Source organism: Falco rusticolus, chromosome 6 (assembly GCF_015220075.1).
Source record: "Falco rusticolus isolate bFalRus1 chromosome 6, bFalRus1.pri, whole genome shotgun sequence".
Lineage (NCBI taxonomy): Eukaryota > Metazoa > Chordata > Aves > Falconiformes > Falconidae > Falco > Falco rusticolus.
In genome coordinates this window covers 43,330,748-43,343,497 of record NC_051192.1, presented here as the reverse complement: position 1 = coordinate 43,343,497, position 12,750 = coordinate 43,330,748, and the positions used below count along the sequence as shown (strand labels likewise).

At 40.6% G+C, this 12,750-nt stretch overlaps 1 protein-coding gene across 7 annotated transcripts in view; it reads left to right on the top strand.

The window, feature by feature from the left end:
- The window catches only part of TIAM2 (TIAM Rac1 associated GEF 2), a 90,898-nt gene that overhangs the window by 61,692 nt on the left and 16,456 nt on the right, over window positions 1-12,750 (top strand). The window contains exon 1 of one of the 7 annotated variants that reach the window (XM_037391109.1): window positions 8,998-9,107. The exons of the other annotated variants lie outside the window; for them this stretch is intronic. Within the exon in view, the coding sequence (XP_037247006.1) occupies window positions 9,096-9,107 (12 nt within the window). The 5' untranslated portion in view covers window positions 8,998-9,095. Of the gene's footprint in view, window positions 1-8,997; window positions 9,108-12,750 lie in introns of those variants that run through there. 7 annotated transcript variants of the gene reach the window in all.

Genomic DNA, 12,750 nt, shown 5'->3' with positions numbered 1-12,750 from the left:
TATTCTTTGGGGTGCCCCATTTATACCTTTATTATCTTGAACTTGTATTTTCTATTTTATTTAACAAGGATAGATGTTATACTTCTAACACATTCTGCTGCAGTACGTTTTCAAACTGTGTTAAAATACTGTTTATGTGGCAGTGGCATATCGTCCTTGCAATTGTTGGTTCTGGAGTTTGTAGGCGTACTGTTGACAGAAGAATAGAAGACCTCAGAAAATCTGGGAATTGAGTATGCCTGTCAGTGCAGTTAGGTTTAGTTGTGTTTAATCATTTTGAGAATTAATTGTCTGTGCTTCTGGTGCTCAGTTAAATCCTGGTATGTTCATAGTTGCCAAGAATCAAGTTCTTCCTATATCAAAGTAGCACTTGGCTGAATAAGTAAAAAATACAACTTTTCCTTTAGCGACTCATGATTTCTAAGTGCAAACTGTATTGGTTAGAAATGTTTTCTCTAGCCCATGTTTTCTTTTAAGGTGAAGTTTAGTAGTCTGTTACTAACTTGCTTATCTTTACTTTGTATTTTCAATATAATAAAAATACACTTCTATGAAAGACGAACATAGCTAAAGGGTGAAATTTTACCATATAAGTAGCTACTATTCTAAGGTCTCTTTTAAGACTACTGTGATATACTTTTGGTTGCTCTGTATCTTTTAAGGATCATCGGAGATAAGTTTTTCTGAAATCATGCTAAATTTTAACAAACAGTAAGAAGGAACTTCTTATACATGCATGTGTCAGAGGGGGAAGATGTATTTTCACTTTAAATATTTTACAGATCATAAAAAAATACCTTAAACTGTGCAAATATTTCATATAACTTCTTTATATTCTCAGCTGTATCTTAGTGTTCTTTAAGAAACTTAAACCCAGTAAAAATAGCTAGAATGATGCTTTGCAATAATGGTAAAAATAGCCAATGAGTGCAGAATAGTTTTATGCTGGCATCTTCAAAAATTAACATTGCAGATGCAGAAACGGAAACTACTGTGATGAGAAGCTTTGAATGTTAACAAGAATTTGCTTTCTAAAGAATGGCCAGCTGGTTTGATTTTGTAGTGATTTTGAAATGGTGCTATATTTCTTTCAAATAATGAATAAAATTGATTATGGGAATAAGCTTGGTATAGAGACAGAAATTGCCTTTGCTTTGCCGTTGACTCTTAAAATAGTCTATCTACTCTCAAAACGGGTTATTGATCATACGTCAGTATGTGCATATGAGGACAAGTCTATCCCCATCACCTCTTAATAAAAAATAAAAAAGAAATACTACACATTGCAGAGGGAGAAAACTAACTTTTTTTTTTCCTTGGGAATACCGTTCTTAATGCAATAAACAGAAATTATGGTTAAAAATCCCTGAACACCTTTCCCTAACATTGGCTGCTTTAGATTAGCCCAACTCATTCCTCCTACGCTCCTGTTTGACAGCCATGTTCACTTTCCTCCACCTGGTGAGGAAATGAAGAACTCATGACAAGTCTGGTCAGCAGAGTGCATGGCACCTTTGGCAAACACAAATCTGCATCTCCTGCAGGATGGAGCATATCCATCAGATGCTTTCAGCTTTTTATATAGATGAGGTACAGGTCGATATAATGGCCCTACTTGAAATTTTCATATTTTTATATATAGGGGAAAAAAGAAAGCAGGAAAAATATGTACTTGTGCATTTCAGAAGACTGCTTTTGGATGCTCAAATTTCCTATGTAAAATCAAATCATCCTTCCAGTGCTTTTGAAGCTTGTGTATTTTTTTTATCATGATGTCTGTTGTGGAAAGTCCTCCATTTGAGAGAGGAGCTTTTGCAAGTGCAGTGAGAAGTAGATGTTTCCATGAACTCTGCATGTCTGGGACCATGGTGAGAAATATGGGTTTTGGTTGCCTGCATACAGTCCCGCTTCTCATGCTCAAGGAGTCAATGTGCAAATGTGCCTAACTTGGATAACTGTTGAGGTTTTTAGTCTGACCCTTCCAATCTAAAGTGTGTGTGTGCTATTGAGCAGCTGGTTCATACGTCAGATGGTGCCCAAGAGGTGTGAATGCAGAGACTGAGACTGGGTCAGAAAGCAAACCCATCTTCCCACTTCTGCATCATCCAACTACCACAACCAGCTTCCCAAAACAATGCTTTCAACAGATGCAAAATACATGTGTCATGATTTTAAAAGGGAAATCTTTGTGTTACGTATTAGCTGATTCCACACGGCTGTTTCTGTAATGAAAATCAGCAAGTGTTGTTAAAGGGTTTGCTGCATTTGTGGTTTTGGCCCCTTGTATATACAGCATAGCCTTGTACTGGAGGGATGGTTTTCCTAAGTTGAAGAAATTAGTATTTTGTTTTCAAACTGTCTAAACCTGATTTTGGAGCACCTTCATTAGCAGTAGCACTAAAGCCATCAACTTTCAATGCAGATAGAGTAATTTAAGGGTAAAAATTCTGAGGTATAATATATATTCAAGTCTAGGTTCAAACCTGAGTGAAAGAATGCGTATTCCGTCGCTAGTCTGTCTGGAAGATCAATTGTTAAAGAAAAAAAGTGTGGTTTGACTTTAGGGAGAGGGAGGGTGCAACTGCGACAGTTGCCAAGGAATAGTGGAGGTGAAAGCAGTTAGTAATCATTACTCATATAGTCTGATCCCAGCAGAAAATTAATACAATTGTTCAATGTTTATGGATGATTTGGATGAAATATTTGATCTTCCGGAAGAACGCAAGTGGGTGGTAGAAATAGTGTTTTCCTGTGATTTGTTGCCTAGAAAACATTGTACAGGCATGTGATCTGTGGCATATGTACTGTGGGATAGTTCAGAGCACCATTATTCAAAACACAGCCAACAGCCTTCTATTCCTATATAATGTAGTCCTGTATATTCAGTTGTAGCGATTCATTTATTTATGTAGATCTGATGATGACACTCATTCACTCTCGGAGATGAGGTAGGGATTATCAGTCTGAATGTGTGTATATAAGCAGTGGATGGATTATATTTTAGCAGGTGAACGTCAAGAAATGTTTATTCTTCCCCACCAAAGTTAAATAGTTTCCTAGTACGACTTTTCAGTGAGAAAGTTAAATATTTACCAAAATATACTGAATGAGAAGGAAGATTTGCAATGTTATGGTCCTTAAAACATAAAGACTGACAAGTACAAATCGTGTTTTGGTTACATTTGGGATGGTGTGGCAGTGTATGTATGTATGTTAACATAAGTCTGGTAGGTTTCAGAGCTGTATTTCTCTCTGCTAGTCAGTTTGTGACCCCCATGCCCAAAACATCTCCAAAGAAAGATGAACATTGAAATAAAAATGTGGGAAATCTTAAAAAAAAAAAAGAAAAAAAAGTGTGTAGCCTTGTTAAGGAAAGACTGTAAAAATAAAAAAAAATCAAAAATCTTAGAAGGCAAATGTTATTACTAATCAAGTAAACACCAATTGTTGAGCTACCTTGAAAGAAAGGCAAGCAGAAATGACCAGAAACTCAACAGAGGTCCCTCTGGGTAAGTAAAATAAGAGAAAGAAAAACTACTGGTATGCCCATATGGCCCCAAACCTACTTTTTGCACAGAGGCAATTCTAGTTGAATGATGTTCATGGTGATAGCTTCTCATTAGCTCTTTTTTGCATTGCCCAGGCAGTTCCCACTTGCACAGCATGTCATTAATTGCAGGAGAGCTGCCTGCCTGAAGGTTTGCTCAGCATACATAGGACATTAAGGATCTTTATTTTAATCATGAGAACTTCTCTTTAGCAGTTGATGAGATCCAAAAGCTCGGGGAGTAGTCTGCAATTAACATCTTTTTTTTTCCTGTTCTTTGTGGGAAGGGGATTAACAATGTAGTACTCTCAAAATCATGTATACCCCTCCACAATCCAAGCGTCCTTTCCTGCCAGATGCGAGATGCATTTAGGGAGTCTAAGAGCTAACATGGGAAAATAGCATGTTCCTCAGCAGTGGTTTTCCTTGATTCAGTTGTGCCTGGAGGAGACAGTTCTTCATTGAAAGCATAACAGAAGCCTGTGGGGAGCTCTGCTAATTACTGTGCTTCCCTTGCAGACAGCCCAGCCTGTGGTGAGCCCAGCCAGAGTCACTGGCTCCAGCAGCGTGGAGCCGCAGCCAGATCCCTGCTGTCACTGTGTGCCTTCTGAGAAGGGTAGCAGTGATACCAGTGAAATTGTAGTCTGTTAGAAGTCTGTAACAGCTTTGCTGTTTACTTATCTTATTTGCTCCCTTGGAGAAGTCACGAAACCCGATGGACTATAGGTTACAGAAGGTTTTTGCTGCTGACCCCAGTCCTGGATTTCACTTTGTGGCATTGATCCTGCAGTTCTTTAAATGCAGCAGAGCCACCCTATGGATGGCCCAAAATTCAATATAATAGTTGCCTGTCTTGGCTCACATAGTGAGGAGCCTTGAAACCATAAAGCTTGAAGCGTGAAAGGTGCTGTATCTACAGTGGACCTGGTCAAGCTGTAGGTGGAGATCTGTGTGCATAGTTACTAGTTGGGAAGCACAAGCATGGCGAGGAAGACAACCAAAGAGAGACTGTGCAGTTCTTGCATGCAGAGGTGTGAACTTGTGTTGCTCTGTTTTGTGCTATTACATTGAGTTGCTGGGGTTCTGGGGGTATTTGTTGTCTTTCCTCTGACTGAAGGAAATTTTCTTTCAGAAGTACTGTGATGGTTGTCAGTGTACAATGTTTGGATGTCCTGGTTTTGACTGGGAGAAGAAATTGTGTTGTATTGATGCTTGCAAATGAAAGCAGCCAGTGGGAGATGTGGCTTTTCTTTGTAGTCTTCTGGGAAAAATCCATGAGGCTTAACCTGCAGGTGAAAAGAGAAGCATATGACAGCAGTCCTGGGTCACCGCAACAGGAGTGTCTCTGGAGACGCTGATGACGTGACCGATGAAGGGCAGGAAGCTGCCTGGGAGTCACCACCCTGAGCCTCCAAAGGCAACCCCAGCCACTCGCAGTGCAGGAGGATATGATGGCAGCATTTCACTTTGCAATGAAAGGTAGCGATATCTAATCACACTTCTGACAGACCCAGGGAACTGGGTAACTCTCTCTGCCAGCTGTAGATTATTTGGTGAGTGTTTTTTAAGACTGAGATACTGTTCAGTTACAGTGTTAATAATAACACGCATATTTTTTTCTTGCAATGCAGAAGCATTTGAACACAATGCTAGCATGTGCTAACCTATGTGATGTGCCCAGCAGTTACCTATAGGACACAAAGTCACTTTATAGTGGCACAAAGTTGCAATACAGGATTTCAGACAAATACTGCACCCTGGGTACCATCATATACTTCAATGAGGCTTTGGTTCCTATTTTGTGCTGTCAGGAACATGTAAGGCCAAAGGTATACCTGAAATGCCAAAACTGAAAGAAATCTGCGACTTGCAGCAGATTCTGGAAAGTCAAAGATAACAAAAAGATACCTGAAAGGGCAGAAGAGGGAGGAGAATTAAAAAAAGGGGTCAGTTGAGTCAAACGCACAGGGAAGTTCCACCAGATTTTCATGTTTTGTTACCTGTGGTCTATAGCACTGTGTGCCTCTGTCTTTACTTGTTAACATGCTGTGGGCAGACAAAGACCTTCACCCACATGGTGATTACTTCCTTCTGAGACACCAGAATCCTTCTGTAGTGCCTAAACAAAACCCCACCAAAACCAGGGGAGAGGCTGATATGGAGTTCAGGGGGTCTGTGTTTGTCTTTACATGGGGATTATTGCATTTTAACATTTAGAATGTTTTGCCTGCTACTAACAAGAAGAGATCAGGGTTGCCCTCTCTGCCTCCAAACTAGCACACTGCAAAAATAGTGAAAGGTGAAAAAACAGTGAAAGGTGAACGCAACTGCAAAGGTAATGTCTCAGTGGTTGCCATAGTTTCTAATTCAGCACTTGAAAAAACTTTTTGCATTCAGCACAGAACACTTTGTGTGAGAATGTTACAAACAATATTTAAGATGCTTGAAATTAAAAAAGAATGAATTTTAAACATTTGGAATTTTAACTTTTTTTTAGCATTGGAATTAAAGCTAATGTCTTCACTGTGGTCAGTTATGCTTTGAAAATGCATTTTGAAGGCATTTGAAAAGCATGTTATTGTTATAAGCATGATAGAAAAATATTCAGAAAAATCATCCACCCACATTTATATAAAGCAAAAAATGGAGTCTCTTTAGATCACTGGAGAGATCTGGAGACTAGCTGAATTAAGCCTGAATTATAATGCTTGGAGACGACTTTTGCCAGAGCTCCTGTTAGTCCAGGGTATGTATGTATATATTGTATATTTGTGTATGTGTGTGTGTGTGTGTATACATACATACATATACACACACGCACTTAGATCTGGAAAATACGTGTTGTATATAACAATCATGTTTGTGCTTCACTGGTGGTCCAGACTGATGTTACAAAGCAGGAGCCCACAAGTGCTCAGAATTGTCCCAGGGGCAAGCCGCTGTTTCCTTTCATTCAAAATATATACAGACAGAGCAAAATTAGCCTTTTACCTTCATGCATTAAGGGCAAAAGCAGGATGGGAAACGAACTCGGTGCAGATAAGCGCACCTAGATATATTGGGACAATAGAGGGAAGCCTGTATTACGAAGGATGTTACTGTTATGGTAACTATCAAGCTTAGTGCCACTAAAATGGAAAGATGAAAACCAGATGTTTGCAAAGGGAATGTGTGTTACTTAAAGCACACAGGAACAAACAAAAAGACTGTGCCATTTTTTTCAGTCATCTTAAAAATATTTCAAGGTGATTGATTATTTTGCGTGTAAATTTTACATAGGAGACATTCTTGAAAAGAATTTGAGTATTTGTTGTGTGCTTCTAGAGAAGAAGAAAAGCCGAAGAGAATGCTTTCATTCATGTGATTTATTTTAGCTTGTGCTTTTCACTTTTTTGATTTATCCAAGTCCCTCAATAGAAGTTGGAAGGATTATTAAAATATGGTTTGGTTTTTTTCTATGTATACACGTTTTTTAAAAAAGTTGTTAATTGGTAACATCTTTTAGCTGGCATATGGCTAGCTAATAACACAGGCTTAATTAGCAAATCTGGGAAAGAATAACTTCCTAAGATGGAATTTAAAAGGCCTGTCATTGTTTTTTATCAAGATTGACGATATTGCTTGGACATGAAATTTAGCAACCTTTTTTTCCCAGGTCCCAGTGGATGCGCTGTGTCTTAACACATATCTATTACAAAAGCAGAGCTTGAAATTGCCACGACTCGTGCTGACACAAAACAAAGAAACAGCACCTTTCCAGAAAGTATAGTTATACTCTTAATAAATGTGGATCTAGTGACCTGACTTGTGTTATTTTTAAAATGGCATCTGTAGTACTGTAAATCATTAGTTTCCACAGGCTAGTGATTTATTCCTTTTTCTTCTCATCAGACTTGTTCTGTGGATCCCTAGGGTCTGTGGACTGCTGAAGAGGCAACCACTGATGGTGGATAAGAAAAGTAGCCTTGTACATGCTGCGCAGTAGTCCATATAACTGGATTTTTAAACCAGGCTGCCAGGCTGTGCGTCCATTGAAAGATGAAACACTAGGGAGCAGGCAAAACTTCTCTCACTCCTTCAAGACCATTTCCTCAGTTTTCTGTTATATAGCCTTCTCACCCAGTGAATCCAGCATCTGCGTCCAAAAGAAAGAAAGGGCATAGTCCATCAGCTAAACAAGGGGTTCCTGCTGCTGTGATGCTTTCTGCCAGCCTTATCAGCAGCATGTTGTTTCAGGGCTCCAGCATCATTGTTCCTCTGATAGGCAGCCGCTCGGCAACTGAGCTGTATGGTTTGCAAATGCTGAGCTGTCAAGTTGCACTAATGATTTGGAAAGAGATGGATGTAAGTTTAATTGCAGTAATTAAAGGAGAAGGCTGCATTATTCCCTTGCTTGTATGAAGGTGAATACCCTTGAAACATCTGAAGCAGCACACTCATAACCAAGGACGTAGATACTCAGGCTTGGTGTGTCGTTTGGGTTCAAGAAAAGAGTTTGCTAGAGAGCAAGAGATGATGGCAAGGACAGCGCTGAGCAAAACCTCGTGGCTCAACTTCTTTGCACTCTAATAGTGATGTGGTAGAGGCAACATGGGAGTTACTCTGTTTTATTATGCCGCTGGCATAGTTCTCCTTTTATTAATTAATTGCTTGTCAGTCTTGTAACTCTTCAGCTCAGTGGTGTCATGTCCCACAACGTTTAAAGTTGCATTGTTCTTAGAATAATCTATCTGTAGACCCGATTGGTTTTGTGTAAATATATCAACATGGGGGCTTTTACTTTCAAGCCTGAATTTATTACTGAGCACAGTTTAAATTCTTTTTATTGATGTAATTACAACTAAAAAGTTCAAACAAAGGACAAGCACAATTACGTAAAGAAATAATCCACAGAGCTGCCTATTTGTTTTTCATTTTATCATTGTAAAAGCATTTGTATGCCACACCATTTAGCAGCATATACCCTTGACAGAGAACATCAGTACCATTGATAATTCATGCTGACCTTCAGGGCAGTCAGCACCCTCTGGATATTTTTAGGTATTTGGCTAATTTCTTCAAAGCACCTGATGTTTTGTTTATGCAGTAAATTTCACAGGCACAGAGGCAGGTACATTTCCAGGGAGATAAAATCCGCCTTCCCTTGCTGTAACTGCATTTTGTCCTGCATTCACTACATCAAGCTATTTATAAAAAAAGCCTAATCTGGCATGTTTTCCCTGTATTTGTAGTAATAAAGGGAGGCATAGCAGGTCTGTTTGTGCTCTCATACGCTGCTTAGCCCTGTTACACTGGGACATTGACAGCGTCTCTGATTTTCGTTAATTGGCACTGAAGAGAAACATGTGGCTGAGCTGAGAGAGAAGGTGTGTTCGTGGGGGATCGCAGCGTCCGTGGCTTCCTTCCGAGGGGCCTTTTCCTTTGGCAAAGTTTGTATTCACAAGCCACAATGCCCGCCTTCAGGAGGAGTAAAACCAGAGCGAAGAGTTTAGCGTTGGCTCGCAAGACCCAGCAGCAGGCAGCAGCGGCGTGCGGCTCCCTGCACAGGATGTTCTCTGTGGTGAGTTCTGCAGCAGCGTGGGTTAAGCTTGGGGGGTGCTGCTTAATTCGGCTAAGGTGGGTAACGGGGCTGCCAGAGCCTGCCAGGCTGCCTGTGCTTGATAAATAGCGAGTGTCCCAGCGTTAATAATCAAGTAATGGATTCTGGTAACATGTAGTCAGTGAGTGAGTTTGTACCAGTACTCTGCTTGGGGAAAGGTTTGGGCTTTTTGAAGCCTGGGGGAGGGAAGGGTGGGTTGGTTGTCCGCACTGTTTGCTGCCAGGCTCAAGCAAATAGTTTCTTGCGTCTGTCAGAGAAAGGACTAAGTCATGATCCAGATTTTGACAAGAAGTGGGATGATTTTAACAAGATTCTTCGGAGAAATTTGGATGTAACTGCCGCATGAAAATTTTAACTATTTCTCTGGTTTTTCACAAATAATTGAGGATTGTGGAAACAGTGCGGGGGTGGGGGCAATGAGAGCTACAGACAAGGTACTGCTGGGGCAATACAAGAAGACTATATGTATGTTACACAGGTGGTAGAAAAATACGTGAACCTTCTGCATTAAAAATTGACAATATCAGGATAAGGACGTGGTAAAGGAAATGCCACTTTTTCCCAAGATGAGGGTTCGGGAGAATTTGCATTGTGGCCTTTAATATTACCTGACCAGAGTCTCATTGTGGTGACCTGGGCTGTCAGGGTTCTTCTCTCTTTGTTTTCCTGACGCTCTCATCTTTACATTTTGTGTGGTCAGGATTTGATATTCTGCAATGGAGATGACTTCTGTTTTGCCTTTGACTTTGGCATGTGTTGGGTCAGATGACTTTGAAGACTGATTTTAGAGAAGCTGAGCACAGCATCTATGAGCTCAGTGGGAGCTGCTGGTCCTTGGGATCTGGTCGATGCAGGCTCTTGGGCCCAGGTCCTGCTGTGTGACTTGGTTTATAACTATCATTGCAGTCAAGTACCCCAAGTACCTATGGTTCATCCTCTATACCCAAGGAGAAAGAAGGGCATCTCTCTCTGCGTGGCAAGCGAGAGGGAAGATTTACCACTGTGCAATTCACATTAGCAGCTTGGGCACCACATCAGGCAGGTTGTGTCTGAGCTGTTTCACACAGCTGTATGTTCAGCCTTCTTTCAGGCCTTGATCTGTGCTGTCAGCAAAGAGTTACTAGGTCATCTGCCCCTCTTCTTGCTGTATGTGTGATTTCTGAATGAGGTTGGTGACGCTTGCTTGTGTTAGTGGAACAGGCTGACTTTGCTAATGGAAATCTCCCTGAAATTGGGAAATTCTAACTCAAAGGCATCATTCACTCTAACTCAAAGTTCATCATGAATTCCTCTCCCATGGTCTGGCAGGTAGTGTTTGGTAGGGCAGCTTTTCATAATACGATGTAGAGGGGTTGCTTCTCTCTCCTTAAAGCATCCCTATAACTATGCCTGTCTTACTGCTACAAAGGATTTGAGTGAGGATTTTAAAAGAATACCTTTCCTTTAGCAATGTTTTAAACACTTTAACTAAAATACTCGCAAGAGAGACAGTGAAACAAAACAGACACCTGAAACTTCAGCAGTGTCAGTCAGGAACATGTTCTGAGTGGCTTTGAAGTTGGGTCAAAAAGGAGAAGGACCAGAAGATAAGTGATGACTGAAGCTACTACTTTGTTTTTGCTTCTGTTGCCCGGAGCTGAGTGGCAGTCTTGCCCAGAAACCTATGGTGAAAATCCCATAAAGCATTTTTCAGTAAAACTGTTGACATTTTTCAGTCTTAATAAACAATTCAGAGGAGTTCAGGTACTATGTTGGTGTGTAACATAAGGTGAATTTTTTCAGTGATCTTTAGGGAAGCTAAGGCCTGTAACTTTCTAGCCTTGTACACTGCTTGGTTACTAAGTACTTCCCAGTCTGAGGATGACAGAGTTGTCTGTAGAGTGATGGACTCACAATAAAATGATGGCTGTTAGGGCTGCCTGCCTTTGTCCTGGAGAGATTCATCTCCTAATACAAAGTCACGGGCATCTCCAGAAGCTTTCTTTTTTTTTTCCCAGAGTAAGGGATATAAAGAGGTCTCTGACCATTTGTTAATTTCATAAAATCACATGTAATTGTATTTCATCTGCTGACTGACATTCAGTCTTCCTGGGAATACATACATCATGCAGAGCTGAGCTGTTAGTTGTTCATTTTTAGAGGGTACAAGATCAGTTTGTTTGTGCAGGATGTTTTCTGAGCGTGCTTCCTCTTTGAATAAGGAATTCAAGGGATTTGTGATCACCCCATAGTGTAGTCAGTGTCCTGCACAAGGATACAGAAATCTCAAAACTCATCAGAGGACATGCATGGTTTTAAGCCCCCCAAGCAGTCTTTCTTAGGCTGTAGATTTTTCTAAGCCTACTCAAAATATTCCGTGCTATCAGTATTTCAAACAAACCCCAACTGACTGATGAAGTACATGAGGTGTATAAATGAGGGTAAAATAAATAGCAATGAGCAGAGATACCATAACACTAATTGACCTTGTGCAGCATTTATGCTCAGTCAGTATCATTCAGTAGAAATTCACAAGGTAGCCATGAAATTATTGTACTAGTGCTTAACCACTGCTGATTAATGTCTTCTGCTGTCTCACCAATGAATTTTATGGACATTTTTAACTCTGGTGGGGATAGCACAGCCTCAAATGATGATGTGCTTGTCTGCAGGGAGCAAAGAAAATCTGTCAGAGGCTCTGTGTAAGAGCATCCTTTTGTTCATTTTAGAGGAATAATCTCTAATACTTCATTTCAGGACTGTTCTTGAAAATGGGTTGTGCTTCACCTCCATCTGATAAGCTGAGCACCACTATGGTGGTTGACTGCTATGGGTCAAACTGACAATTATGTGGAGTAGAACTTTCCCTTCTAAGGATACTGTGAGCAATCCACATGCACAGGGAATACTCCCGGTAAAAGGATGTGGGACCTAAGTATGAGTCACAAACCTGCAGGGATGAAAAAAGGTTTCTTGAGGCTGCTTCTACACATCCTTCTGTCTTCTTAGAGACCAAAACAGTATGGGGCAGGAGGCTGCTTCCCTAACTGCTAGGTCTGTGGAATGGTTTGTACAGCTTTGTTGGAAGATCTGTGAAAATGGCCAGTGAAACAGTACAGTGCTGCTGAACTTCATTCTCCCTGGAATGCAAGTATTTGTTTTTTTCTATAAACCCTACATAAACTGCAGTTGTCTTTCCCAGCTCTGGCACTGTTAGTCTAAACTTTGGGAATTTTAGCTTTTTCTGTCCACTGTTCAGTGCCAAAGGTAAGATGAAGCTGTGTTTGATCTGTACATGTTGCTGAAAGTGGAAAGTGGCATACAGAAGTTCAAGTGATGACTTTTGGAGAAAGTTTGTTGCTTCCAGTGTGTGCTCTCCGCAGCTTTTCTCTGCACCCAGCTGCCCTGCAGCCTTGTCCACAGTCAGTCCTCGGGGCTTTTCTCTTCACCAATTTAAATATTTTCATTCTGATGGCCTGCACCATATAAAGGTTGGCATAAATAACTTTTTTACCATTTACTCATTACAGACAGTCTTGGCCGTGTGCAAATAAAAGCAGCTGTGTATTTGAGGAGTTGACCAGATGTGTCTGAGAGTCAAATCTGCCTGTGTTAGCCATTGGCA